This window comes from Corvus kubaryi, unplaced genomic scaffold, assembly GCF_017639235.1.
Source record: "Corvus kubaryi isolate FWS band 111438036 unplaced genomic scaffold, C.kubaryi_AGA036_p1.0 134, whole genome shotgun sequence".
In the NCBI taxonomy this organism is placed as follows: Eukaryota; Metazoa; Chordata; class Aves; order Passeriformes; family Corvidae; genus Corvus; species Corvus kubaryi.
Window position 1 is genome coordinate 9,091,579 of NW_024580668.1, and position 27,647 is coordinate 9,119,225.

General features: G+C 47.8%; 2 protein-coding genes across 3 annotated transcripts; both read left to right on the forward strand.

The window, feature by feature from the left end:
* The first annotated feature begins 3,638 nt into the window (after positions 1-3,638).
* Positions 3,639-13,697, forward strand: YWHAB (tyrosine 3-monooxygenase/tryptophan 5-monooxygenase activation protein beta). The gene is made up of 6 exons (XM_042049981.1): positions 3,639-4,101; positions 7,366-7,666; positions 8,661-8,784; positions 9,730-9,893; positions 11,229-11,324; positions 11,788-13,697. Exons 2-6 carry the CDS (start codon positions 7,373-7,375, stop codon positions 11,842-11,844), a joined length of 735 nt encoding a protein of 244 aa, XP_041905915.1. The 5' UTR covers positions 3,639-4,101; positions 7,366-7,372; the 3' UTR covers positions 11,845-13,697.
* Positions 13,698-15,642: 1,945 nt separating this feature from the next.
* On the forward strand, positions 15,643-27,645 carry PABPC1L (poly(A) binding protein cytoplasmic 1 like). 2 transcript variants are annotated; one of them, XM_042049720.1, is made up of 16 exons: positions 15,643-16,143; positions 16,828-17,039; positions 17,766-17,959; positions 18,446-18,561; positions 19,334-19,473; positions 20,245-20,339; positions 20,597-20,734; positions 21,226-21,321; positions 22,168-22,434; positions 22,938-23,028; positions 23,319-23,447; positions 24,464-24,603; positions 24,926-25,019; positions 25,805-25,935; positions 26,753-26,842; positions 27,436-27,645. In XM_042049720.1, exons 2-15 carry the CDS (start codon positions 16,847-16,849, stop codon positions 26,834-26,836), a joined length of 1,908 nt encoding a protein of 635 aa, XP_041905654.1. In that variant the 5' UTR covers positions 15,643-16,143; positions 16,828-16,846; the 3' UTR covers positions 26,837-26,842; positions 27,436-27,645. The 2 variants fall into 2 exon arrangements, 1 of the variants encoding a protein (XP_041905654.1); XR_006019891.1 differs by lacking the exons at positions 24,464-24,603; positions 24,926-25,019; positions 25,805-25,935; positions 26,753-26,842; positions 27,436-27,645 and having other exon boundaries at positions 22,938-23,214; positions 23,319-23,404.
* The last annotated feature ends 2 nt before the right edge of the window (positions 27,646-27,647 follow it).

The window sequence follows — 27,647 nt, forward strand, 5'->3', positions numbered from 1 at the left end:
GCGCGGGGGTCCCAGCGGGAGGGTCCCCGGTGCTGCCTCCCCGCTCCTGCGTTCCCCGGCCCGGCTAACGGTGTGACCCTCGCTCGGCGGCCGCTGGCGGGCCCGAGCGGGCGGTGCCGCCCCCTCCCCGAGCGCCCGGCGCTGCCCCGCCCCGGTGAGTCACTCGCTGCCCGGGGCGCGGCCGCGCTCACCTGGGCCCGCCCGGCGGGAAGGGCTGCCCGCCCGGGGCCGAGAGCGAGCCCCGCCACGCCGGGGCCGGCAGCCGGCACTGCCCGCAGCTCGCCCACGCCGCGGCAGGGTTGGGCCGGCCTCGGGCTTCCCGAAGCCGGGAGCGCCGTGCCCAGCCCGGGAGAGCGCAGCTGCCGTGTCCGTGCCGGTGGCTGTGAGCCGGCCCACGTAGGGCCGAAGGTGGTCGTGGCCGTGTATGAGCGCTTTAGAAGGGAATAAAATGCTTTTATTGTTACTCTCCAATTTTGATCATTCGTGTCCATTTGGGAATAGAGATGCGTTTAGGGAGCACTCCGCAGGGAAAGAAGGTTGGTTCAAGCCAGTCCCAGCCTATAAAAAGGCTGGGCAGTAGCCCAGATCTAACGGCCATGGGTTTTGTTTGAGGTATGTATAACCAGGTATTAATTGGGATGATGAAATGGCAGTGGCACACAATCACTGTATTGGCATAAATGCATCTCACACAAAGATCACAATATAAATTGGTTGCTTTCAGATATATTTTTTTATTAATAGTTAAAATACCTTTTCCAGTGATAGGAAGACAAAAAAACCACATCATGCAGCACCATAAAAACTAAATTCCCATGGAAAAATATCAGAGACTTTGGGAATGTTTGTAATGTTTTGTATCTTCAGTGGCTGTAGGAATATTTGTGTTTTTACATGTTCGCTAATGAAGGACACCTCAGTCAAAATTTTTAATCCTTTTATATGAAAAAGATGAGCTTACTTTTATTTTAGAACAATAATGAGATATAATCTGGTCTAGAAAAGAAAACAAGCACACAAGTGCCTTTTTCTCATATTAAAGGACTGCAAAAATATCCCGTGTATCATATTTTGTTTATTAAATTGGTACCAATAAAGTGATAGACTCCTTGCACAGATGGGCCTGGTGCAGTTTTCTCAACCTCATTATGTCAGTACCGCATGTTCTGATCTCTGCTATTTTGATGTTGAGTCTTTTTATTTTTTCCTGAGCAGGCCTGTGCCAGTATGCAGCTTTTTGTGATGCATGTGAATAAACTCGGATGAGGAGGAGTCAGTAAATAATTATTTGGTTAATGAGGTAAAAGCTCCTACTCTGATCCGTGTGGTATCCTAATACCAGGCATTACAGTAGTGTGTCTGTTATATGGCCACACTTCTTGCCCCACCCTGTAATATAAATACTGTCAGTTTATTATTAACAAAAGTGATTTACCTGTGATACGAATACATTAATTTGGCATGAACTTTATGCCTGGGGGAAGATTTTTTGGGTTAACTCACTATTTCCACCTGGGTTCTAGCCAAAAACAGTTCTGCCAGTTGGAACAAAAAGGTGTTGCCATGTGGGTATGTTGTGCTGTGGAAGTGCCAGCACGTCTCCACCTGCAGCTGTCCTGAGCAAAGGGCCATAGGCAGGGAGCAGAGCTCTGCTTTTCAGCCTGGCATTAGGAAGAGCAAGGCTGCAGTCACTAAATTTAAGGTGTCCGTACACCATCAGTGTTCCCACATGCTATTGGTAGTGGTCATAGGCATTTTGTAATTCTCTATGGACACTGAAAACCATTGAGTGTCATTTTATTCAATTTTAAGAAGCAACAAGTAATGATGGCAGCAGATGGCCAGAGCAGGGTGAGGCATGGCTTTATAGAATGTTAATTTTATCTCAACATTTGCATAGAGATTTGAGCTGAAGGCCAGGGTAGATGCAGAGGAGGCTAAAGTTATGTGCTGCACAAGGTCAGCAGGAATATCACAGCTGTGAAATCATTTTCCTTTTTCCCTCATTATGTTTGCAGGATATTTTACTGAACTTGCTATACCCAAGCTTCTGACAGGAAGATTTTATTGTTCAGATCTTACCAGAGCCATTCATTTTCTAATCGGTTATTTAACAATCCATGGTATAGCCTTTAAGGGAACCAACTAGAGAAACACAACTAATAAAATCCAATACCTAATACTGCAGTAAAGCAAGGAAGGTTGAAAGAGTTGCACTCCATTTCCTGTAAAAAATGTTTCAAGCGATGTCCAGTTGACAGGGAATGCCATCCCCATCATGCAGATACTTGTGTCAGCATGTGTGTACCTGAATGATGGAGAATGATTTTCTATTTATTTTAGAAATAATGTCTCCAAAGCTCTTACTCTGTAATTATAGAACTCTTAATTTGAAATACTACTCACCTCACTTGAATGTTTAATTTCAGAATGAATTGCCCATCCAGAAATCAAATAAGGTGTGTTCACATGTTGGTGGAATATTGAGCTGCAAATTCTGTACCAGTCTGCTGCTTCTCCTGCTAGAATTTGAGTGGACTTAGAACTTGTGACTGGGAAGTATGATTGCCTCCCATTTCACCAAATCTGGTTTTGTATTCCTTTCTCACAGTGAAATACACAGGTCTGTTAACCTGCAGCTCTACTCGACTCGTTAGGGACCAGTATGTCAAACCAATAACTACATTGCTTTCTCACCAGTTCTTTTCTAAAAAGTGGTAGTGTTTGTCTGATAGATTCTCATGCTTGCTGTAGAGAGAAAAACAGTGCACAAAAATCGATGACTTAATTAGCATCAGAAGAACAGGTCATCAAGAGCAGCAGACTTCAGACCAACGTAAGCTTATTAGTATTGTCCTGTCAGTTCGATATGTTATATAAGCCAGATTATTTTCAGTGTCAGTTTTCATTTGATTTCTACAGACTTTAAGCACAGTTAGTTCTGATCTGTTTTGGCTTTGTCCTAAAGAGCCCATTGGAATGGGAAACAATAAAGGCTACAGAGTAGATGGAGTAAGTGCTGAGGAGTAAGCTGTAGTTCTCAAAATCCTGCAGTCATCTGAACAATGGTAGCTGCATGTTTTACCCCTCAGCTGTTAATGGGATGTAAACCTCCAGTTCTGTGTGTCCATCCACTCTTGAAAGATCCATGGGTGTACTGACTCCAGGTCCTGTTCCCAGGCTGGTCACACCGTCCCCTTCTACTGCATCTTCCACTGAAGGATGCAGGCAGCTACAAACTAATGAGTTTTACAGGTTCTGACCTTTACTTTTGATGCTTTGTGATACGTTTCAGTCTTGTCTACACAGGCATAAAGCTTTTCTGGGGTGGGAGTAAGCACTTGTAACTTACAGTGCCTGCATACATGCTCTTCTGCATTTGTAAGAGGGATTGAAAGAGCTCTAGGCTGTATGGGAGATAGGGGGAAAAAATAGTAAAAAAATTACATTTTGACTGTGGGACTTCAGGTGATTAAAATTTCTGGCAGCTGGTGCTATTGGCTGTGACTGCTGGGCAGTGGTTGGCATCCCCTGTTGTGAGCAGTGTCCAGCCACTGCTTTTTTGGAGGGCTACTAAGTTGTATTGGACAGATTCTTAAGAAGACAGTGTCTTAAGAATTTGAAGTGTGTTAATGCATCTAATATCAGAATCTTCTGCTTAGAACAGGCAACTTTCAGGACTCCTCCATGGCTGTGATCTGCATGTCTCTACTCCTTTTTCCATCTTCCCTCTTTTCCCTTTGCCGCCATGGCATGGCTTTATTAGTGCTAGAATAGATCATTCCTGTCAGCCTCCTGTTCATCACCTCTGTGTGTTTTGCTCCTAGCTGCAGGTAACCTTTGGTAGATGGCTTCTGTGTGTGGCCTAGGTGTATTTTTAGCTCTAGGCTTTGCTTGTTTCAGACTGTGGCACACTGGTCCATTGTTAGAGTGTGGCTTTCATCTCCTCTCTGGGAGGGACCAGTTATAACTGATAGTTGCTTCTTTGCCTTTTCAAACATCACTCCTTTCCTTGTATCTTTTTTCCTTCTGGCAAACACTTCCCTCTTTGGAGCTCAAGCCAGCATAGCTCTGCAAAGCTCTCTCCAAGCTGCTAACAAGGTAAGCAATGGAGAATCAAATGAGGATTTTAAGTGTTCCTTTATGCAGCAGCATCCTGGAAAGGAAATTATGGTGACTTGCTGTCATTGGCAGATATTTTGGTGTGGGCAATTATTTTCTTACCGCATTTAAGTTCTTTTAAATCCATGTTTCTGAATAATACTTGTGTTTCATAGCAAGCCTACTAACAGTACAGATATTAGCATGAATTAACTAAACTCAAGCCCCTGTACACTGAATTCTTATGTCAAAACTAAGTGAAGTTCTCAGAAGCTGCATCTTTAGTGATGAGTTTGAGTTTCATATATGCATAAATGAGTTTCATGTGCATAAATTAGTTACATTGCTGAGGAAAGTTGCTTGATGAGAAGCAATATTCTAATCTTTGTGCTGGTATTTTACTTGTATAATTGATATGTTAAACTGGTTTCTGGATCTTTTTTATCCATTAGGTCTTTGTGCCCCCATGTTTTCCTTCATGAGCAGTTCCCTTTGTGATTTCCTTCATGTGTCCTTACATGAACCCATTGACTACTATGAACTGTCTTGCATCTAAATATAAATATGTCAGTGAGCTTGATAAAACAAACTCTGCACCCTTTCAAAACTGAATTCTATATTGTTTGTAAATGGAACTCTGCACAGATGACTTGTCTACAGATTAGACCACTATTGGCAAAGTGCAGATCACAGATAAAACTGACCTTTCAATGGCAAAATGTAAACTCAGTTGGGGCTACTTGCCTCTGCACTTCAACAAGCAGGCTGCTTCCACATAACAATCGCATTCCATTAGAAGAAGAGGAGAAGATAAGATGTTTGCAGTAGAAATACTTCTAGAAGCTCTGCAGACAATAAAGAAACTAAAAGTGCTCTGAAACTGTTTCGCTTCAATGTCCTGTTGTTTAAAGTTGGCTCTTGTAATGTAAAAAGCATTCTTCAGGTGTACTTTGCTCATGTTCAGATTTTAGTGAGTGGGTAGAGGAACACCACTCACAAATTACTTCCTGCCTTAAGCACATAGTCTGCAATTAGTGCTGAGTTAAGGGAATGGTTTACAAGGTTTGATAGACTCAACAGGGAAAAGTGGGATGGGTTGTCTCAAGGGGAAATGCTCTGATGATTTCCTTGGACTTGTTTTGCATTGGTGTTATGATAGCCTTCAAAGTAGGGAGAAACCATGCACATCACAAATCCCGCTTAACCTTTTCCGTCATCAGGAGCTATCTGTTTGATAAGCCTGTGAAAACAAATGAAAATATCCCCAGGGTAAAAGCTTACTGGGGAAGAGAGCTGATGATTGAATGAATCATGCCTTACCACAAGTTGTCACACTGCTGCCCACAGTCACCCTGTCTTGTTGAGGGCTTTGATCTGAAGTCTGTGCGGCCCCTTTCAGTAGGTCCCAGAATCCACTGATTTAAACACAGTACTTGAAATGGAGCTGAAACAGAGCCCAACTTTACTTACCAGTCTGCAAAAGGTCCCTTTCCAGGAGGCTGGTTTTAGCATTCTGTGTCCTTACTTTGAGTGCCTTACGAGGATGGATGCATTAGGATCTACAAAGGATCAAATACAAGGAGGAGTGAGTGTGACTTGCAGATACAGAGCAGGTAGGTTTGGTTGCTGGGTTTGCTTCAGGAACTTTTGTGTGAAATGACAATGTTTGACTTGATATTCTGGGGGGTGTTTTGGTTTTTTTTTTTTGCTAAAGTGGAATATCTTCACCTGGAGGGACAGAATGTGCTCATCTCAAAATAATTTTGTAGTTAGGACTCGTCCTTGGCAGTGTGAGCAGTGTATGAAACTGCTCATACACACAATGGGAATTTGGGTCTGCATCTCATTGTCCTGGTTGAGGATTTGGTACAGGGGACCGGTTTTCCTCTGTAATAGTGTGGTAGGTGATCCTTGGAGTAAAATACAAGCTGAGCAGTGTGTGCAAGATGTTCTCCATCAGAAGCCTGTCAGACTAGAATCTTGAAAGGTGAGAGCCAGGGAAAAGGCTGCAGCAATCACATTCAGTATGTTGGGTCTTTCTAATAGGATTGTAGGTGCTTCTGTAATGAACAGAAGTCTGTGAAATACAAATGTAAACTTACTGTTCTTGTTTGGGTTTTATTGTTCTTTTAGAAGTTGTTTTTAGGCTGTTAAGTCTCAGCCTGACAACTTATCTAGACAGTGAGAGCTCTGATTAGGATTTAGGAGTAGGAGAGGATAATTATTGCACAGTACTAATGAGAATAACAGCTGGATGTGTCCAAAAGTGAACCTGTGCACCTGGAGAAATTTTACAGATGAATTTGGGATGTCTGTAAGTTTGTGAGGTGTTAAGGTCCGTTTTGATAAAGGCAAAGAAACTAATTTACTTTCTCCTGTGAGCCTGGCCCTGGGTGGTACACTCATTCTCCCTGGCTTAAGCTCTTCAGTGACCTTGTGGCCATGTGAGTAGCTGTGTTTTCACAGCTTTGGTTGCTAAACTGCATTATTAGAAATGATAAATGAGTTGTTTCCGTATAAGCAACTTGTTTTTGTAGTAGTGACCATCATGTGGGCCATGTCCCATTCAGATTTTATGAATGTCAATCTTATTTAAAAGGTCTTGAAAACCTGAGACTGCAGCCACCCTAGCTGTGTAGAATTGTCCATTATGTGTGTGTTGATGCATATGTAAAAAAAAACCTCCACATTATTTTATGGCAGAACAGTATAAATGTACTTTCCATAGTTGCCAACAACTACAGCTTTCCTGGGTATGGTTTATGTAACCCACAGAAACATCTCCGTTTACTTGCCAAAATTTTCAGGGTCGGGAGGGGCTGTCCAGTGCTTCAGTGCTCCTAAGTAGTTGCTGTTGTATTGCAGTGGAGGGAAACAAACAACAACAAACAAACCAACCTGAAAAAACAACCAACCTGGTGGTTTCTTGGTTAGTATTGTCCCAGTTGAGCTGTGGCTGGTATAGGAAAGAGGACAGATTCATGTAGGGCTGTGCTTAATGCCAGTATGACTTTTGCTGCATTTTGAAGAACGATGCTTTCATATCTTCAGGATTGTCATTAGTCATTTACACATGGAAATGATACATATTTGGTCAAAAGGTCAAATACATTTTTAGAAAGAAACCCTTTGTATTACTTTATTACAGTTGATAGATTTCCCTCTTATTAATGACTGTAAGATCTGCTTCACCCTTCAGCATGAACTTCCCCAGTGCAGACAGTCGAGACATTTTTCTCTATTTTTATTCCTTGCTAATTGCAGGACAACCATGGATAAAAGTGAGTTGGTACAGAAAGCCAAACTGGCTGAGCAAGCCGAGCGTTACGATGACATGGCTGCTGCTATGAAGGCTGTCACTGAGCAGGGACATGAACTGTCCAATGAAGAAAGGAATCTCCTCTCCGTGGCCTACAAGAATGTGGTCGGTGCCCGTCGCTCCTCCTGGCGCGTGATTTCCAGCATCGAACAGAAAACAGAGAGAAATGAGAAGAAACAGCAGATGGGAAAAGAATATCGTGAGAAAATTGAGGCTGAATTGCAGGATATCTGCAATGATGTTCTGGTAATAATCCAACAGCAAAAATAACAGTAGTTAGTACTGCAGCATTCTTCAGAGAGGCTTAAGGAATTTTAGTAGTGCTGTAGACACTGCAGCACCTTAGCAGGGGAATAATTTTGCATAGCTACATACTTGGGTCCAATTCTAGCTCCTAAGTCATTTAGCTTGCTTCTTAAGAAATTTGTTATAAAAGAGTATACTTTTTAGCAGAAAAAAGCAAACAAGGCCATGTTGAAAACCCCTGGCTGCTGGCTGGAGAGGGTTCACCATGAAAACAAATTTAGATCTGGGGCACCAGCATGAGTCCTGCTAAAAGGCCTGCTGTTTAAATTCTTTCATTAATGAATGCTGACATCCTGAGTCTTTTTTATTACTTTTGTTTAATGGAGAAGGTGTGTAGCTCTTCTCCAAGACTGATTTTGCTTTTTCTTTCACTCAGACAAGATGCCTTTTATTGTTGTTTTGTTTGCTTAAGATCAGTCTGGAGCAGATGCTGTCAGTGCAGTCAATCTTTGCATCTCTTTCTGAGTGCACACGTACTGCCTGTGCCACTGTCAAACTGTTCAGCTGACGCTGGAGATAGAATCAGTTCCTTGTGGACAATTTCACAGCTCTGCATAGAATTCAAATTTGTGGCAGCAAAAGTGACCAGAGGTGCTAATTTCCATCTGATGCTTTTCATTAGTTGGCCGTGGATGTGGGTTTGCATCAGCAAGCTTAAGCCCTGGTAGCCTTTAGATCCTGCAGGAGGGAATTGTGGGTCGTCTCAACACAGCAAGTTTTCAGCTCTCCGTAGATTAGGCTACAAGTAGTTTCTCTTTTTTTTTTTTCCCAGAGTTTAGACAGCAGTAGGCAAAGTGATTAACACATGACTCTACGTAAGTCATGACAGAAGTCATTGTTACTGTTTGAACAGTTCATGCTCACCATTGTAACAAAGGGTCTGTTTCAGACATTATGACTCAGGAAACGTCACTTTGTTTTAAATCCTTCTCAGGAACTCCTGGATAAATACCTTATTGTCAATGCCACGCAGCCAGAAAGCAAGGTCTTCTATTTGAAAATGAAAGGTGATTACTACAGATACCTCTCAGAGGTGGCGTCTGGGGACAATAAGCAGAGTAAGTAGAAATGAAGTCTCTCATTCTGCAGACCAAGCACAATCAAGTGTAAAAAACACTTGCATTCTTTTCCCCAACATAAGTATTTATTTCTTACTAATGCTCTGTGGTTATGAAGATAGGTGCAGTGCAAGTCACTTTTGGAGAAAGACTTCACTGAAATTAATAGAAGTGATTGACAGATAGATGTTCATCAATGCAGTCAAACTCTACTTGCAGCCCCTGACCACAGTGGCTAATTTTCAAGCATATGTGGCAGAGTAAAATCATTTTCCTGGAGAATGTAGGTTTCTTTCTCATGGAAAATGCTTTGCTCCTTTGATGTCATGTTTAAACTATGAATTTAGCTCAAGTCTTCACTGTTTGCAAACTCTCTGCATGCAAATATGGGATATTGGGTTCCTGGATTTTAAAGTAATTAGTTCTCAAATGGGAAAGCAGTGCTGAACTGTGCCTGAATTCCTGTGAGTATCTGACCAGCACGGATCTTATTGTTACTCATTAGCCAGGAAGGGACTGTTGGCTTTGCCCTGAAACCCCAACCTGAAATACAAAGTTCATGACCTAACTGCAGGAGTTCAGTTATCTTTTACTTCCCATATGGTTTTGTCTGAATTTATTATTGATAACTATGACTTCTTCAGCTGGGCTGGAAATGAATATTTAAAAGCAGAACACTTTGACTTAAGTAGAGTTTGGGTCCATTCAGATTGGTTCGAATTTGTTGAAAAAATTTACTTTAAGTCTCTTTTAAAAAATCTATTTAGCATTAGTAGTTCAGCAAGTGGAAGGCAGGCTTTTGCATGTAAACACATTGAAGTAAGTGTCTGTGTATAGGTAATTGTATGAATTTCTGGTGGCACGGTAGTCTAGGCTGAGAATATAATTGCTTCCCCCATGTAGAGATGTACTGTGTATTTATGTGGTTGTAATTGCTTCTTGCAGCAACAGTAGCAAATTCCCAGCAAGCTTATCAGGAGGCATTTGAAATTAGCAAGAAAGAGATGCAGCCAACACACCCCATTCGACTCGGTTTGGCTCTAAATTTCTCTGTCTTCTACTATGAGATCCTAAATTCTCCTGAAAAAGCCTGTAATCTGGCAAAGACGGTAAGCAGACTCTTCATATCACCAATTTTTGTGGAGGCTGAGGAGGTAATTACATGGTTACAGTAGCACTTTGTAGATGATTATGCTTTTTCATATCAAATTCCTTAAAAATGCTGTCATTGAGCTGTTGTCATTGTAGTATATTTTCAGGTAAGTTGGTTTGCTGGACTAGATTAGCTTTGGGTAAGGCTGATTTGCTACTGCAGCTGTTCCAGTGACAGGGAAGACAAATTGCCTCTTTTTAATGTCCACCTAAATCTCTTAGAATGTGTTTGTGTCAAAATTGAAAACACTTGAATTAATTAAGCAGTTCTAAAGTGAAATATTTATTTAAATAGGAGCACTTAGCCAGTACATGAATGTTGGTGTTGTCTGTGTGCCCATCTTTGTAGCTCTAAATGTCGTTGTTATCCATATGCATGTGTACCCCTCTCTCCAGAGACCAAAAAGAGCTTTTGTGATGGGTTGTGGCAAACAAATAGCCAGTCATTTTTTCCTTAGCCTTCTCCCTAAAATAGGATTAGTCTTCTAAATGGAGCTTTTTGTGTCTGTGAAAATTGTCCGGTAGTAACTTGAATAACATGGCATTAGGTGAATCTTTGTGTTCTTAATAGGCACTTCAGTAAGACTTTGTAACAAGAAGTGATGTTTTGCTGTAAAATGCTGTTGCTGTTCTTGCTTTTTTTAGTTAAAATGCTTACATCTGTTTGAAACCTGAATGAAGAAATAGCACTTACGGCTCTCAGACTCACAGTATTGATTTTCATGTGTAACAGATGGATGGGAAGAATGGCTTTGTTAATCTCTAGTGGAACATACCTGACTTCCTCTGCTGTTGTGAAAAGAAATTGAAAACCTTCCTCCCTACTGTTGAAAAATCTTGTGTTCCATTTTCTTGTCTACTCACTCATGTACAGTATGTCTCTCCTAGTAATGGTACCTTTGTCTTTCACTGTTTATTTAGACCAATGAGACCTTCGTTTTTAATGAAAGTCTCTTTTTTTAAGTGTTGTTCTTAAACCTGACTTCAAGCTATGTGAACCGTTTTTCAGCATGACACAGAGAATGCTCTTGCCTTTTCAATATTTGGTATTACCATGATTAGTAAAGTTTTTCTGGGCTTTAATCTGAACACCCGTGAAGACTTCTGTTTTCCCCTGGCTGTCTAGGATCTGGTGCTCACTTCGGTTTGCATTTCTTCTTGTGGTGGAAAAGAAAAATACTGGAAGATTTTTTAACTGAATTTGGATAGTAATGTGGCATATTTGTAAGCTCTGTATAAGCAGAAGTGACTCCAGAAGGCAGAGTGTGAAAGGGCTGTGTTTATGTTTTTAGGCATTTGATGAAGCAATAGCAGAGCTGGACACGCTGAATGAAGAGTCTTACAAAGACAGCACCCTGATCATGCAGCTGCTTAGGGACAACCTCACTGTGAGTACCATGGGGCAAACCACTGCACTCTAGGCTGCTGCACTCTGTGAAGTGGGACTCAGCATCTGAAAGCTGATGCGGTTCTGTGCAATTAAGAGCTTTTTCTCAGGCGTTAACTGCATGTGTTAACTTCGATGCTTTTTGTAACCAGACCAGTTAGACTTGCTTGTTCAAACTAGGAATCACTTGTTAATTGCTGTAACAAACTCAGATTCTTTTTGTTAACAGAGTGGAGTTTGTTCTCAACAGTTTTATGTGGAACTTCTCAGCTTGTGCTGGCTTCTTGCTTATCTTTTATTCATGCTCTAGATTATTATTCCTTAGCTTTGCTATTAAGTTCAGTTCTGCATTGCTCTTAGCTGAGAAAGTTGCACAGCTACTACTAATTACGCTGTCTTCCCTTTCCTGACAATTGTAATTAACTGTGCTTCCAGCATAAACACGTGTTTGTATTTCCTTACAGCTATGGACGTCGGAAAACCAGGGAGATGAAGGGGATGCTGGGGAGGGAGAGAACTAATGGCTGTCACGCTTCACTATATGTTCAATGTCACCCTGTATCCTACACATAATCCCTTTGTGCGACAAGCAAAAAGAATAGTACATCGACTTTCACAACCTCAACGTAGCAAAAACTGTCTGTGGGGTAAAACCGGTTGGTTGGTGTTTTGTGTACCTAGAGCGGAGGTCGGTTATTCCAATGGCATTCCGAACTTTCCTATTCTGAACATTTACAGTTCCGATTACCGTGTTTATATTTTTAACTGAACACTGTGATAATAATAATAATGGGTTTTGTGATTGCAATTGACTTTACAAAACTCTTATTGGTAGAAAAGTAGACATCAATTATGTAACTCTGGCGAGCTTAATTTGGCACCAAAATAGTCGAAGTACAATTCTGTTGTAAAGTTGTACAGAAAGTTATAGAGATTCTATTGTGACACTGGGGCATGGAAGGAAAACAATCCAATGTATGGCATTCCAGTTAGGGACACGGCTATGAGGTAGTTGAACAGGCACACTCTGTAGACATTTGTAACCGAGTCTGAGGCACCGCTTTCAGTCAAAAGCTCACTTTGTCAATCCTGTCTTTCTGGGGATGGGGTTTGTTTTGGGGAGGAGGGAAACGGGGGAGTTAGCAGCTTGATTTCCAAACTCTTTACACTGGCAGATAACTGGGATTTGACTTCTCAAAGTGCTTTCATGCTCATACCACATGCATGACTAAGCCCCTTCCCACAGCAATAACTTTTACCTAGTTACAACTTAGATATTCTTCAGTAGTGAAAACTCTTGGTTTGCTGCCATGGACTTGCAATAGGAGAAGATTCAATTTTTTGAATGGCCTTATTATTTGGATGATACCATGAAGTGATCTGCCACTTTTGCATTACTTTACTCTTAGGTGAATCAAAATCTCCATGGTATTCCCATTCTCAATTTATCCTGAAAACTTCTAAAGTAATCACTGAGCCGTCTTTAAGTTCACTTTATAGAAATTTTTCTCCCACTGGACTCTGTTCATCCTTGACCCTCTCACCTGTTTAAACTCCATTAAAGCAATTTTGGACTCCCACATGCACATCATCTTTTCCACGGTTCCTGGTGGTGTCAGGATGGTGAATGAGGCCTGCACCTCGCACCAAGGACAGGTTTCTTCCTTGGGTGTTTGAGAGCTGCCAGTGCTGTTGCATTCTTCAGCTCATGTCTGCCGTTCTTTGGTGGTACCAGGAAACCAGCTCAAGTACTGGCTCAAATATTCAGGATTTCCTATCTTGTACTGGAATGCAGACCTACACATCTGTAATGCTTGTAACTTGTAATATTTGAGCTCCAAACGTCCTCACCTTGTCATGTTTTAAACATGTCCCATTACACAAAACCTAGTAAGAGTTGCGTGAATAATGCAGTGGAAAAGATTAGGAATAGTCACCTATCAGTCCCGTGGTATCATCCCCTGCCTTCACATTCCACTTAGGTATAGGATCCATCTGTTTGTCCATCTGTCTGCTGAAAAGAATTTCATGCACTGATTTTAAAACTCCCCTCTACTAGCTGAACAAATTGTGCAGTTAATACTTGGCGCTTGATAAATGCAGTAGTGAATGTGGAACCGAGCCTGTCTGTATATCTGGTAGCTCTTTTCGCTTTGTTTTTACTGACCAGTATTCTGCCTAAAGTTTGCTTCTGTGACGGTTATATTGCCTAGCACACACGTGGTTGTGAGAATAGTATAGCAAAAAGAAATACCTGGTTATTGATGTACTAGATTTGTGTATGTCTTTTAAACAGTTCTAGTTTCACCTTACACAAAATAATCAGGAAAGTGTAAAAGAATTCAAAAGTGAATAATAAAAAAAAATTTTATCATTTGGTCGTGTCTGTTGTCTTTGCTGTAGTAGTGGCAAAACCTGTGGTAGTAAAATCACCACTTACATTCAGTTCTCAGTTTGTGGATCGTGTGAGTTGATTCATGGTTTACAAATACTGAGTTACTCATTCCTTTACCAAGAGACTTCCCCACACACCCTCTCAGATTTGTAGGAGAAAACACTGTTTCTCTTCTTTTTTGTTGAGGGCATACTTGTAATATATTGTCATTGCAGAGCTCAAGTGCAACTCTGAATAACCATTTAACTTGTCATGAGTCATCGCACATTGTAGGGTTGAACACACTGTAAATGAGAGAAGTCTGTTGGTTACATTTAGAAATTTTTCTTGGGAATCTTAAATACCCACTGTGAACACAGGGCTGGCCTCACCTCTGCACACGCAGCTCTGCTTGTCTCAGACTGTGCTGTGCTAGAGCCACACCAAGAGTGCAAAATAAGTGGAGGCGTCTTCCTGGACTTAAGAGCGCTTGAAGGGATGGATGGCAGCAGCCAGGTGGCAGATGCTGGGCAGCCTAAAAGCTTGAAGGAGCTTGGTCCTGCTCCCAGAGCTTCCTGCTCCTGCAGTAGGACAACACAGAAGTGTGCACAGTGGAAAATGTCACTTGGCTGCTCTTGATTGACCACTATGAAGGCATTAGGCCAAATCTAACCAGCTGTTGCTTGACCACTGCTCTGCCCTGTGCCATAGCTTTACATGGTGGTCCCTCCATGTCTGTAATTATTGCTACGTCGTCATTTTCTTCAGCCTTTATGGACATACCCAAATGTATGCACATATCAAGCATCTTAAATTATTTATAGTGTGCACTAACTCCCAGTCTGAGTCACGCCAATGACATTGTCAGCTCTTGAGAAGAAAAATCCCTATGTCTGCTAGCTGCTCATGTTCAGAGACCACCTCCTGTCCTAGTCCTCTCACACAACATCTCTCATCCTTACTGTCTGTTTTGGGGAAATTGTGAGCTGAGGAGGCTGGTCTGCAGCAGTGCTGAGTTGAGGGGGTGTCCATTTTTTTATTTAATTCTGTCTTTCTGGGAAAGGGCTTTCCAGCTGGCACAGCCACCGTAACAGTCCAGGTGCACTCTACGTGTTTAGCTCATCTTACTGTTGCTGCCGCAGCTTCTCATTCTTGGCACTGATGCTCATCTGACCTTTGGGTGAGGCGTCTTTGTGTGGGAAACCACCAGAAGGCTTTTGTGAGTGTAAAGGTTCTCCTGATTGCCCCGCACCTGACTTCCGAGGGTGCGGGTGGGGTGGAGCCGGATGCTGGGGAAACTGCTTTGGAATTGCACTGCCTGCGGCTCGAGGTTCTCGTGTGCTTTCATCCTGCGTTTCAGCAGCACAGTTACGTCCCGAACAGCTGGGGTGCGATCTCTATGGGTGAAAGTCACCTTACAGCTCTCCTGGGCTATACAAACAAGAAGTGACGATGGCAGAGGCCACATCCCCTGGGTCTCTGTTGGGTCCTGAGGGAGATTGCTGTGGAGTTTGGAAATGCGTGAGCGCCCGGTGGTGAGGGATTTGTAACCGAGCTGTGTAAATCTCCTGCCTGTACTCCTTCAGAGGATTACATACCAGAAGGTGCATGTGATTTCCTAAAAGCGCGTGGGTGGGACCCGCTGTCAGTGTTCCAGGGCGACACGCAGCGCGATTCCCCTGCCCTTCGTTTGGGAAAGCACGAGACGCGCAGGAGCTGCAATTCGCAGAAGTGGAGATGCAGCTGCTGAACCCCTGAGCCGCTCAGGTCCGCGGGGGCCGCCGCTGCCCGGCCGGACCCTGCCCTGCCCTGCCCGCGGGGGTGTCCGCACCGCATCGCTCCGCACGGGGCGGGGCAGGGCCGCACCTGGCCGGGGGTGGGGCGGTGGGCGGGGGTCCCGTCCCGCCCCCGGGGCCGCCGCGAAAGAGGCGGGCGGTGCCTACAGCCGCACTGGAGCGGTGCTGCTGAGGCGAGCGCTCGGTGTGAGTGCGGGGCCGGCTCCCATCACCCAGCTCCGGCTGCCGGGGCCGTTTCTCCGGGGCGGGGGTGGCTGGGGGTCCCCGCCGGCAGGCGGGCTCGGGCAGGGTGAGCAGCGCTCCTCCGCAGCCCCGTCCCGTTGCCGGCGGTGTGCGCTGCCCTCGGCTCCCGCGGCGGGGCTGTGCCGCCTCTGCCCGGCCGGTCCCCCCTCGCCGCTCCAGCCGCCTCCTCCCCCTTTGAACTCCCTTTCCCCCCTGCCCCGCTGGCTGTGGCTGCTCTGTTACCCTGTGTTTGTTTTGGGGGGGCCCTGGGAGGCGCCTCTGGTGGTGCGAGGAGCGAGGCTTGTGTCACGGAGCCCTCTGCTCCACCGTGGGCTGCCCGCCGTCGATGCACGTGTCCTTTATATGCCTGTTAATTTTGCGTATCTTTAGGTATCTAAACAAGTGTCTCAGGACTTTTGAGCTTTCAGGTAAGAGCCCCAATGACAGGTTTATAAACTTTTGGGGCAGGACCTCCATTTTTGTGTTCCCAGGCAGTACCCTGGGGGTCTCAAGCAGTGACTGTCGTCTTCACACAGGCAGAGACTGAGCATCAATTTGCCTGCTCTGGGAACAGTAGTCAACAAGCTGAGAAGCTGGGAAGGGGTGGCCGAAACTCTGTGTCTGCCTCGTTAGAGATGGAGTTATTTGCAGGGAGCAGCATGGGCTGCAGGTCTGCTCCCTGGGCATCAATACAAACCCACAGTCCTTGGGTCTGCTCTGGCTGCAGGAAGCCGTTAAGGAGTTAAAATGGAAGTCTCAGGTGGAGAAGGGCTGTTTGCCTTCTGAGGAATTAAGCTCCATTTTATTTCTCGGGGGGCTTGAGTGTTGAAAGGAGCAAATGTATGTGGTATGTCCCTCTGCGTGCTTCCAGGATGTGCAAGGGCTGTGAGGTGCAGATTATCCCAGCTCAACTTTTGCACCAAAATTGTTATGTCCTGGAAAATTTTGGGGTTGCAGCTTCCTTGGGGAATTCCTGTTCCTGCTGGTGGGAAGGGAAGGGCATTGCTTGCACTTGTGCTGCTGCAGTGGGGCGAGCCCCAGTGTGGGTCTGTGGTTGCTGCAGACAATCTGAAGCCTTCACCCTGCAACCTCAGGTCTATCTCCCTCTGCAGCTGAACTCCGTGGGTGACCATGAATGCCAGTGGCCCTGGCTATCCCTTAGCCTCTCTCTACGTGGGAGACCTGCACCCGGATGTGACTGAAGCCATGCTCTATGAGAAGTTCTCACCTGCAGGGCCCATCATGTCCATCCGTGTCTGTCGGGACGTGGCCACGCGCCGGTCGCTGGGCTATGCCTACATAAACTTCCAGCAGCCTGTGGATGGTATGCTCCCCCAACACAGCTCTGAGGAACAGCCTCACAGTGGGGAATTGGGGTGTGCAAGTGATGTGAAGGGGGCAATGGAAGAGGGGGGAGCAGTTGTCTGAATGGTTCCATCAGCTGCTGGGCCTTGGTTCTAACTAATCCCAATCTGCTCTCTGATGGTGACCCATCCTGCTTCCATCTCTTCTTAGGGTCTGGGAAAGGATGCAGCAGCTGGGCTTTGGTAAGGGGATGAAGGTGACTTGCAAGAGTTGCCTCCCTCCTCCTTCTCCATCAGAGAAGGGCACAAAACCCCTTTTTGCCCTTACCTGGGGCAGCCAGCTGCTCACTGGCTCACAGTGTGATGTGAGGCCACTCTCCTGGCAGGCACTGCCATGACACAGGATTGCAATTGGAAGATGTTCCATGCTGAAGTGAGGCTGTAGTGACGGGAAGGTGCTGATTTAGTTGCCCTAGAGACCAAAATCCTTGCTGGGTGAATTAGTTGGGCATCTGCCAGACTGGTGCTTGTAGTGAAATGGCTGATCCTTGGGAGTCAGACATGCTTTGGAGAGGGGAAAAAAAAAAATTAATCAAAGAGTGGTGTGGCTGAAGGGGTGGGGAGCAGAGCTGCCTATTCCATTTAGGTTAACAAGCCCCTGTCCCTGATTCCTGTGCCCATCTCAGCTGCTGGATGTGAGGGAGATCTGTCTCTGTTACTCTCCTCTCCTCCTCTTTCTTTGCCAGCTGAGCGAGCTCTGGACACCATGAACTTCGAGGTGATCAAAGGCCGACCCATCCGCATCATGTGGTCCCAACGGGACCCTGGGCTCAGAAAATCAGGGGTTGGAAACGTCTTCATCAAGAACCTGGATGACTCCATTGATAACAAAGCCCTGTATGACACCTTCTCTACCTTTGGAAACATCCTGTCATGCAAGGTAGGTGTGCCCAGGGCCCTGCAGGAGAGGGCTTGCTGCAGAGCTGCCCTCACTCTTGGAGGCGTGCTCCAGCCAGCTGGAATTCACTTTCTCATTTCACTTCCCACAACATCTCCTTTAAATTCCCACATGCTTTCAAGCCAAAAGGCCTTGCTATGTTTCCCCTCAAAACTGGGCTTTTTCCCCAGTCCCTACACAGGGATGTTGTGTCCCCCTGTCCCAGCTCACTGCACCAGTGGTATGTGGGTCTTGGGGAGCCATAAGCTCCTGGATATCATATAAAGCACCATGGATCAGGTCCTGGGATTGTCCATATCCCTGACCTGCCATCAACACCCCGACAGAGCTCAGCTGCAGTGGGAGCAGGATGTCAGGGAGGGAAAATGCCCCTGGAAGATGGGGATGGGTTTTTCCTGTGATGTACTCTTGTACAAACGCGGAGAAAAAGAGTGTCTGTCTCTTTCCTTTGCTCCTCTGTGTTTGTAGGTGGTTTGTGATGAAAATGGATCCCGTGGCTATGGCTTTGTCCACTTTGAGACACATGAGGCAGCGACTCGGGCCATTGAGACCATGAATGGGATGCTGCTCAATGACAGGAAGGTGTAAGTGCCAGAGAGAGGAGTCTGGGCCCTGCCCTTGGTTCTGCTCCTCCCTTGCCTTGGTCCACTACTGGGAGTAAAAGCATGCTCTGCTCAGGCATTCCTCTCCTGCTGTTCTCTGTGTTCTTCCCTTTTCCCACCCCTGCTGGGCATGGTGTCTGTGCTGCTCTCTGGGACAGTGAGTCACTTGTGGTGAGTGCTGGTGGAAGTGTGATAGTGGTTTGGAGCTGTTCCCAGATGGTGGGGAAGGAGTCCAGCCCCAGGCTGGGTTTTATTGCTGAGGCAGTGTAATGAGTACCCACAAAGTGGGGCTGGTCCTTGATCTTGGCTGCTGGCATCAGATAATCTGGGCAGGAAGGGGTTTTTTTGTTGTTGTTGTTCCTCTCTCTGCTTGCATTGCATCACCTCCCTCTCTACATCCCACAGAGGCAAGGGCTGCCCAGAGTGTTTGAGAATGCTTTGGAGGAATAGAGCTGGCACTTGGTGGTATCCTTTGGGGTCTTTTGTGGTGGTGGCATCCTTTGAAGTCTTTTGATGTCTCCTGGGATGACACATCCCTACTTTTGGCAGTGACAAGGGGGAGTTTGGGTAGAGGTACACCAGAGTAGGACATGCTGAAGTTGCTGTATGTGAAACTCATGGTAAGCTTGTGGGTGAGCAAAGCATGGCCTGAGGATGGGATCTCTCTTGGCCTTACTGAGACAGGTGTACCTGTGTCCATCTTCCCTCTGCAAGGAACGTGCAGGGTTTGAGGCCTATTCCTTTCTTCCTGCAGGTTTGTTGGACACTTCAAATCCCGCAAGGAGCGCGAGGCAGAGGTTGGGGCGAGGGCAATAGAGTTCACCAACGTCTACATCAAAAACTTTGGGGATGATATGGATGATGACAGACTGAGGGAAATATTCTCCAAGTTTGGTGAGCACAGTTGTTGAGGTATCCTCGTGTCTGATAAACTGGACTTGGGGCAATTGAAAGGGAAGCTGGGCAGAGTGCTTGGCTGAAGTAGCAAGCCCCTTTTCTCGTGAGATGTGACTTGTTTAAACATCCCCCACATAAAAGGACTGCAGTCACTTCAGCTGTCAGGATGTTACATGTGCTTTCCTGCTGTGAAGGAGGATAACTTGTACTTGGTGCTCTCTTGAAAAAAGTAGGTTTTTTTCTTTCTTGGATAGTTTTTAAAATTGTCTTGTTACCAGCAGGCTGCCTGGTTACAGGAACCCTTGGAATAAGAATTGTGTCTGAATTTTAAGAAAACAGGCTTTTCAGTTTAGTCCACTACTGGAGGATGCCTCTGGTGATGGGGTTTATTATTGTGCCAACCCATGGGCCATGCTGTTCATGCTTGGTCAGTGTCATCACAGGTAATTTGTGGTTATCCTTCATATGAACCCAATATATGTGTTCATGTACAAAGGAGATGAGATTTTCTAGACAAAGGAACTCACTGCACTGGCTGGAGAGGCTGAAGAGCCCAGGGCAATGAGAGCAGCACTCAGGGTGGGAGGGATCACCCTCACCAACCCCCACAGCCTTCTGTCCCTGCCTCATGGGTATCCCATTGTCTGTCCTCCCGCTGGGCTCTTCCATGCTGCCATGCCCATCCAGTCTCCTCCCTGGGCTGGCATGTCATGGTGTCTCCTGAGCCCAGCAGCACCCGTCAGACCATACTGTCCTTCCCTCTTGCAGGAAAGACCTTGAGTGTCAAGGTCATGATGGACAACAGTGGCCGCTCAAAGGGCTTCGGATTCGTCAACTTTGAGAAGCACGAAGAAGCCCAGAAGGCAAGAGGCTCCTCACTCACTGCCCATCTCTCCCCTGAGTTTGTCACCTGGTGATGTTCCCACCCACCTCTCCTCAGGGGGAACCTCACCAGCTTTGTGCTCGTCTGGGAGCTGGCGCTGGGTACCTGGATGGGCAGGGCCTGGCAAGGGGGAGCAGATCTCTGCTTGTTGTGGGACTGCCCTGGGGTGGTGGGTGAAGGGCAGAGCTGTGGCCATGGACTTCCCACTGAGCTCAGAGCCCTTCCCTTCCCCGGCAGGCGGTGGCTGACATGAATGGGAAGGAGATCAACGGGCGCGTGGTGTACGTGGGCCGGGCCCAGAAGCGGCTGGAGCGCCAGAGCGAGCTCAAGAGGAAGTTTGAGCAGATGAAACAGGAGCGAGTGAACAGGTACCAGGTAAGGGGAGAGCAGGGTGCTCCATCCTGCAGGTCTGTACCAGGGACGCCCTCAGCTTGGGTATAGCACAGAGCTTTCCAGAGCAGATTGGCGTGGTGGGCCCCTCCTGCAATTAAAGACCTGCACAGGGTCCAGTCACTGCCTGGGAATGTCCTGGGAAGCAGTATCAGGAAAGAGGAGAGGGATTTAAACCCAGGATGATGTTGGGAGGTGAGCAAGTGGGTCTGCTCATTTCCAGAAATATTAGTCTGGAAATGAGACAGCTTCATGAGATCTTGGAGCAGGTTCACAGTGATGGTCTGGGTGCCCTCTTCACTTGGGGTGTTTGTACTTCGAGTGGAGTTTATGCACAATCCTGGTCCCTCTCCATGTCACTGCTCCTGCGGGGGCTGTCCCACCCTCCAGCTGAGCTGTTGGTGAAATGTATACCCAGTGTGACAAACTGTCGTAAACTTTGGGATCCCAAGCTGCTTTTATTTCATCGTGTGCAGGGGGTCAACCTGTATGTGAAGAACTTGGATGATGGGATAGACGACGAGAGGCTGAGGAAGGAGTTCTCTCCCTATGGCACCATCACCAGTGCCAAGGTGAGGGACTGGGGCTGCCCCTGGGGCTCCTGGGGTCAGTCAGCCGGTGCACTCAGCCCTTGCAGATGGATTTGGATTATCATCCTGTTGAATTACAGTTCCCTGCTAATGGCTTGTACCTCAAGCCAGGTGTGAGGGACATGCCACTTCACTCCAAGCTGTCCTGAGGAGCAAATATTTTGTAGTTTGATTGTGTTACCCCAGCCTTGGTGAGGTGCCAGGTGTGGGACCTTAAAGCTGCAACATTCTGAATATTGCCCAGCTGCTCTGTGACACTGATACAAATAAAAATGACCCACAAGCCACCTCTCTCGGGACAGTGGGGTGACAGGCTGATGTTTGGCCTTTTGGAACACCATGGAAGTGTCAGTCTTTTCACTGGGACTGGTGTCAGCCTTCTCTTGAAGGGTGCAGAGGGGTGGTCTGGTTTCAAGGTCAGCTACCTGTAACCCACCAGGGACAGATGATGTCTGGCCCTTGTCAGGGCACAGTGTCTCACTGATCCCCATCCCTTGCTGGCTCCTGCAGTGTTTAGCACCAGAGCATTTCTGGCCCATGGGCCCTGTGGGGCTGAGGCACAGATTCCCCCCAGACAGTCACCGGCTCCAGATCTCAGGCTGGTCCAGACTCTGCCATCTTCATTTCCCAAACCTACTGCCTGAGCAAATCCTCCCCTACCCCAGAGAAACCTGTCTGTGAGAGAGGTGCAGTCCCATCCATCCCACCCTGGGTGTGGGGGCTGAAATGGGGTGCCTGTGGCTGGATCCCACCCCCCTCACTGCGCCGTGTTTTGTGTGTGCTGCAGCGATCTGTGGACTCAGCTGTCTTGTTCTAATCCAATTCTAGGTGATGACAGAGGGTGGCCGCAGCAAAGGGTTTGGGTTTGTATGCTTTTCATCCCCAGAAGAGGCCACCAAGGCCGTGACAGAAATGAACGGGCGGATCGTCAGCACAAAGCCTCTCTACGTCGCGCTCGCTCAGAGGAAGGAAGAGCGGAAAGCAATCCTCACCAACCAGTACATGCAGAGACTGGCCACCATGAGGGCCCTGCCTGGCCCTCTCCTGGGCTCTTTCCAGACCCCCCCAGGGTACTTCCTACCCCCCATGCCCCAGGTGAGTCCTGCTCCCCAGTGGCAGCCTTGCACAGGGACCCAGGTCTGCCCTGGAGTGGGGTGGCTGTCAGGCTGAGAAGCAGAGCTTGGGTTGTGCAGACCTGGGCACACCCTGTGGAACCGGTGGGATCTGTGCTGGGCTTCCATGTGAGCAGCAGGGTGGCGTGCAGGTGCTCCAGGTAATGGGCTGGGGATTTTGTTGTTACTTACTGCTGCCCCTCAGAGAAGGAGGAAGCAAGGAGGAGTTTGGTGGGAGGGTGTGAGCATGGAGAGCAGGAGGAAAGGGTTACAGAGGTGCAGAAGCTCCAGGGGAGGAGTTAAGTAGAGCTGCTGGAGGACATGCTGGCAGCAGGGCTGGAGGTCGGTGTTTAAAATGCTCTGGCACCCTGCAGAGCATGTTTTTGGCTTGTCTGTCTGTGTGCAGCAGCCACCAAGAGGCTCTGGGGTAGTTCTGGCTCAGCTCAGCTCCCCAGTCACGTTGGATAATGTGTTCTCCTTTCCCAGCCACAAACCAGAGCTGCCTTCTACGGCCCCAGCCCTGTTGTGCCAGTCCGCCCTGCCACTCGCTGGAGTGCACAGCCCTCCCGGCCTCCCTGTGAGTCTGCCTGTCTCTCCCTGGGGGCTCTTGGCACGAGCTGGGCTCAGTCAGGGACTGAGGGTCTCTAAAAGCATCACAGAGTGTTGTAACCCTGGGGGTTTATCTTGGATAAGTGTGCAGGGGTTTGGTGCAGGGTCACGGTGATGGGCACCAGGAGGTGACAAGTTGGCGGTGACACCAGAGGTGAGGTGCTCCTGAACTGTCCCCAGCCACAGTCACTCCCCTGCCGTCTCCTTCCATGCCTCTGCTACCAAGTGGCTTCATTATGTGTGTGTTCTTTCCTACAGCAGTGTATCCTGAAACCACCCCCATCCTGAGGGCTGCCGTGCCCCCCCGGCGCCTGCTGTCCAACATCAGCACCACCAGACAGGCCTCCACCCAGGTGCCCCGTGTGCCCCCCCAGGCCCAGAGAGTGGGTGAGTGGGGGAAGGACCCCCACAATTTCCAGCTGGGACATCGCTGTGGTGGCAGGGGTGCTTACTGTGAGCTCAGGCCTCCTCTGAGGATAGTTTGTTTTGTGGGATTTCTCATGGAGGAGCCTGATGGTGTGATGGAATTGGAGCAGTGTCTGTAGAAACTAAGTATGTAACTTTTGGGGAAGGTTGTGGTCTTTCAGGTAATGGGACGGGTCTCTGATATGCAGATTGGTCTTGTTGGTGGCTGCTCCTGGCCTATGATCCTTAAAACAGATGGTGATGCACCCACAGCACCTGGGCTTAGGCTCGGACAAAGGCAGAAGGTGGGAAAGGACCTGTGGGGCACAGGAAGGGGATCTCACAGGCTCTGGCTGAACTGCTGCCAGTGCCAAGCCTCATGTTAGAGGGGTTTGGAGCTGAGGACCAGATCTTGCTGGCATCCCCGGTGCCTGGTTGTGCTGAGGCTGGCCCTGGGTCCTGGGGTGTCTCCTCCAGACAGGACCAGCTGGGGCAGTGACTGCCTACAGCCTTCCCATCTTCCTGGGATTTTGCCCGAAGTTATCTTTGGCATTGAGTGTCTAATTGCTGAAGTGAACAGTGGGACCAGGAGGGCTCTCTGTGGCTTGTCCCTTCTCCTTTTGTCATTGTCCTCTCATTTCTCTGCCCTCACCTTCCTTCAGGATGAGCTGGGAGACAGGGGTCTGCAGCCCACCCTCCTCAGTGCTGTTCCCATTCTCTGGCTGCTCATGCAGATGGGTTTCTGGAGGAGAGATGACAAGATGTGGGTGCCTTTGCCAGCTCTCCTGCCCTCTGCACAACATCAAACCACCCCACCCCAAGGGCGGCAGTGCCCTGCCTGTCCTGGGGAAGCTGCCTTTGACTGGGGGGCTGCTTTGAGCCCATGTAGGATTTTTCAGGCCCTCCAAACAAGCACACTGCCCTTGTGGCTTCAGCCTCCTTGGCATAGGTATGCATTTAAGGACTCCTCCTCACAAGTATTCTGGTCCCCATTGCAGCCAACATCGGGACGCAGACGGTCAGCACCCGGCTGCCCTCCTCGTCTGCCCTGCCACGGGGTGCCCAGCAGTACAAGTACTCCTCATCTGCCAGGAACATGCAGCCCATGGGGCACATGCCACCCATGGTGGCCCCACAGGTAAGTGCTCTGCAGCCACCATAATGTGACATTCTTGGTCCTGCTCTGGGCTAATGTGACTGCCGACCCCAGGACTCCCCATGGCTCCATGACTGGTGCTGTGGGGGCCTTTCCTGGGGGCAGCTATGGATCCAGTAGCAAAACAGCTCTAATGCTTGACTCCAGCTTTGCTGCAGCTGGTGTTTGAGTACAAACACACAGTGCCAGCATTTGGAAGGCTGAAATGCCCCATTGTGGCTGGTGTCCAGCACCATTCCTGCAAGCCAGGTAACTCACATCCCTTCCAGCCTTTGATTGCTGTTCTTCCCTGTTTTTCTTCCAGGTGGGAGAACCTGCTGTGCATGTCCAGGGGCAGGAGCCACTGACAGCATCCTTGCTTGCAGCAGCCCCTCCCCAGGAGCAGAAGCAAATGATCGGTGGGTGTCACAGCTGCTCTGCTGCAGGGCCCTGGGGCCATGTGGGCTTGCATGCACCAGGGCAAACTTAACTGCTGGGAGAAGCTGTAAGGCTTTGTGGGATTGCTCTGACATTATGCTGCTTACAAAAAAAAATAAATTCAGTCTGTATTGGAACTGGATGGGAGCAATAAAACCACTCCCTGTCTGCATGAGCTGCCTGGCAGTGAGAGAGTGTCTGGTGGGGCTTTGCAGAGAGGCAGAGCTCCATCTGCCCTGCCTGTGCTGCCAGGCCATGCCAGGGCCTTTGCAATTCCCCTCAGCTCTGAACCACCCTGTACTGCTGCTCCTGGGCACTGATGAACAGCGTGGTGGCCATAGGGGTTAAGGTCAGCTCTGCCACACAACCCTTGGCTTTCAGGCGTTCTGTGGTGGAGCAGACAGTACCCTGGGGTGGGACAGCATTGCTTGGCCTGGCCAAAGCACAGCAGGTCACAAACCAGCTCTTTCTTCCCCAGGAGGGAACTGCTCCTGCAGAAACTGTCCTTCACCTGCACATGGGCGGGCAGGCGTGCTCAGCTCCACTGCCCTGTGCCCACTGTAGGCGCCTGCTGCTGACTTCACCCAGCAGCTTCCTGTTGCTGGGATGTGCTGGAGCAGCTTTGCTTGTGAGCAGTGGTTTTTCCACCACCACTATCACCACCCTTGTGTCCCATTTCAGTGGAGGGGGCAGGAGGGCTTGCAGTGGGTTTGAAAATGCTGGAGGGCTTGCACAGTGCTCATGTCCTCGCTGGTGTTTGGAGCAGGTGAACGCCTCTACCCTCTGATCCACGTGATGCATCCTGCGCTGGCCGGCAAGATCACTGGGATGCTGCTGGAAATAGACAACTCTGAGCTGCTGCTGCTCCTGGAGTCCCCAGACTCCCTGCGCTCCAAGGTAGGAGGGACTCAGTGCCCAAACACATCCCTTTCCAAAGGGCTGATTGCCTGCTGCTGCAAGGAAAGCTGAGCACAGCCCAGGACACTGATCGCCATGGGAAGAGCAAGTAGCTGCTGGTTTTATTTTCAAGGGAAAAAGGAGCCCCAGATTGATGTCACCACACCCAGTTGCCTGAATGTCTGCCTGCCTTCAGCAAAAGGAGAAGCTGGAAGCAGCTCCCTAAAGCACAGGCCAAGCCTGAGGGTGGTTTGGAGGTGGCTGGGAAGTGAGAGGGGAAAATCAGAGTGGTGTCTCTACAGGGAAGCAGCCAGGAAGATGCTCTTTCCTCAGAATAGAAATGAGCTACACTGCAGAGGGGCAGCAGTTTTTCTTCAGTTTCCTTCTTAATCCTGGTGAATATTTAGCTTTGGTTCCCATCAAAATAGTTGCAGTGAATTGACTGCATCTTTTTGTTGCTCCTTGGAGACAGGAGCTCCTTTCACCTTTTCACTGATGTTTTTTGAGGCGTCTGGGCTCTGTTGGGTGGTCAGGCAGCTTCACCTCTGAAATCTGACTTCTCTCTAGCAAGTTCCGACTTGGTAATAGAGGAGAGATACCCCAGAATTCCCCTTGGTAAGAGACAGAAAAGGTCTTTGGGTTGATCAGCCTCCTGCATAAGCAGCAGGCTTGGATTTTGTGATTATTCAAGTCCTTTACATTTTGGAAGTGGATCTGTATGGAGGCCACACTGGGACCTGAAATACTGAATTCCTGGTGCAGTGCACTCCTGCAGTGGAGCAACTCAACTTCTCCCCCTTGTGCTCTCTCTTGTAAGATCGAGGAAGCGGTCACTGTTCTCCAGGCACACCAGACCACAGAGACACCCCTCAAGGGCAGTGCTGGGCCGTTCCTGCAGTGACTCCAGGTGGGTGCTGGGAGCTGTGGTGTGCTCAGAGTCTCTGGTTTCTGACTCTGAAACTGGGGATTGGGTTTCTCATCCAGGCCAAGCAAGGTTTAATAAGCAATATCAGTGTCTTCGACTGTAATATTCCATTCCTTAAATTGCATCCTCCATTTTCTGGACTTAGTTGTACTGCAGAGACCTGGTTCTCTGTGGGCTCTTTGTGTTGATGAGGGCAATACTACCAGATGAGGACTGTGCTACCAGAAAGGAAGATAGGAAGGTCCTTGTTTTTCTGTAGGTCTAGTGGGGACCAGCACAACCTTTCCTGGGAATTCCCAGTGGGTTTTTTGCAGAACTATGGCAGTAGATACCCTATAAAATACCCTTTGTGTGCTTGACTAGGAGAGCTGGCCCTGCTGCTGAGGCTGGGATAGACGCACTAACAAAGCAATTCAGACTGTATGTACCCCTTTGAAGATATTTCAGATATTTCCTTGGCTTATGATATGGCAGTAACTGTGTTAACCCAAGTTCAGGTGAATTCCATCTTGTCTGGATGAAACTCTCCCTTTAGCACTTGAAAATTGCATATTTGGGTTCTCTGTTTCTTGCAGACTTTGGGACTGAGAGCAAGCCCTGAGAATGTTGTTGTTGAAGAACAGGAGCAGGAGCCCCACCACACTGTTGGAATCATGCCCGTACAGTGACCCTGGCTTTGTCTTCAAATGCCCCATCCTATTGTTCGTGTGTATTGTAACCCTTGTAAATTGCTTCCTCCTGCACCTGTGAAAATCCCCACATTAAATCTCTTCTCACCACTGAAAGC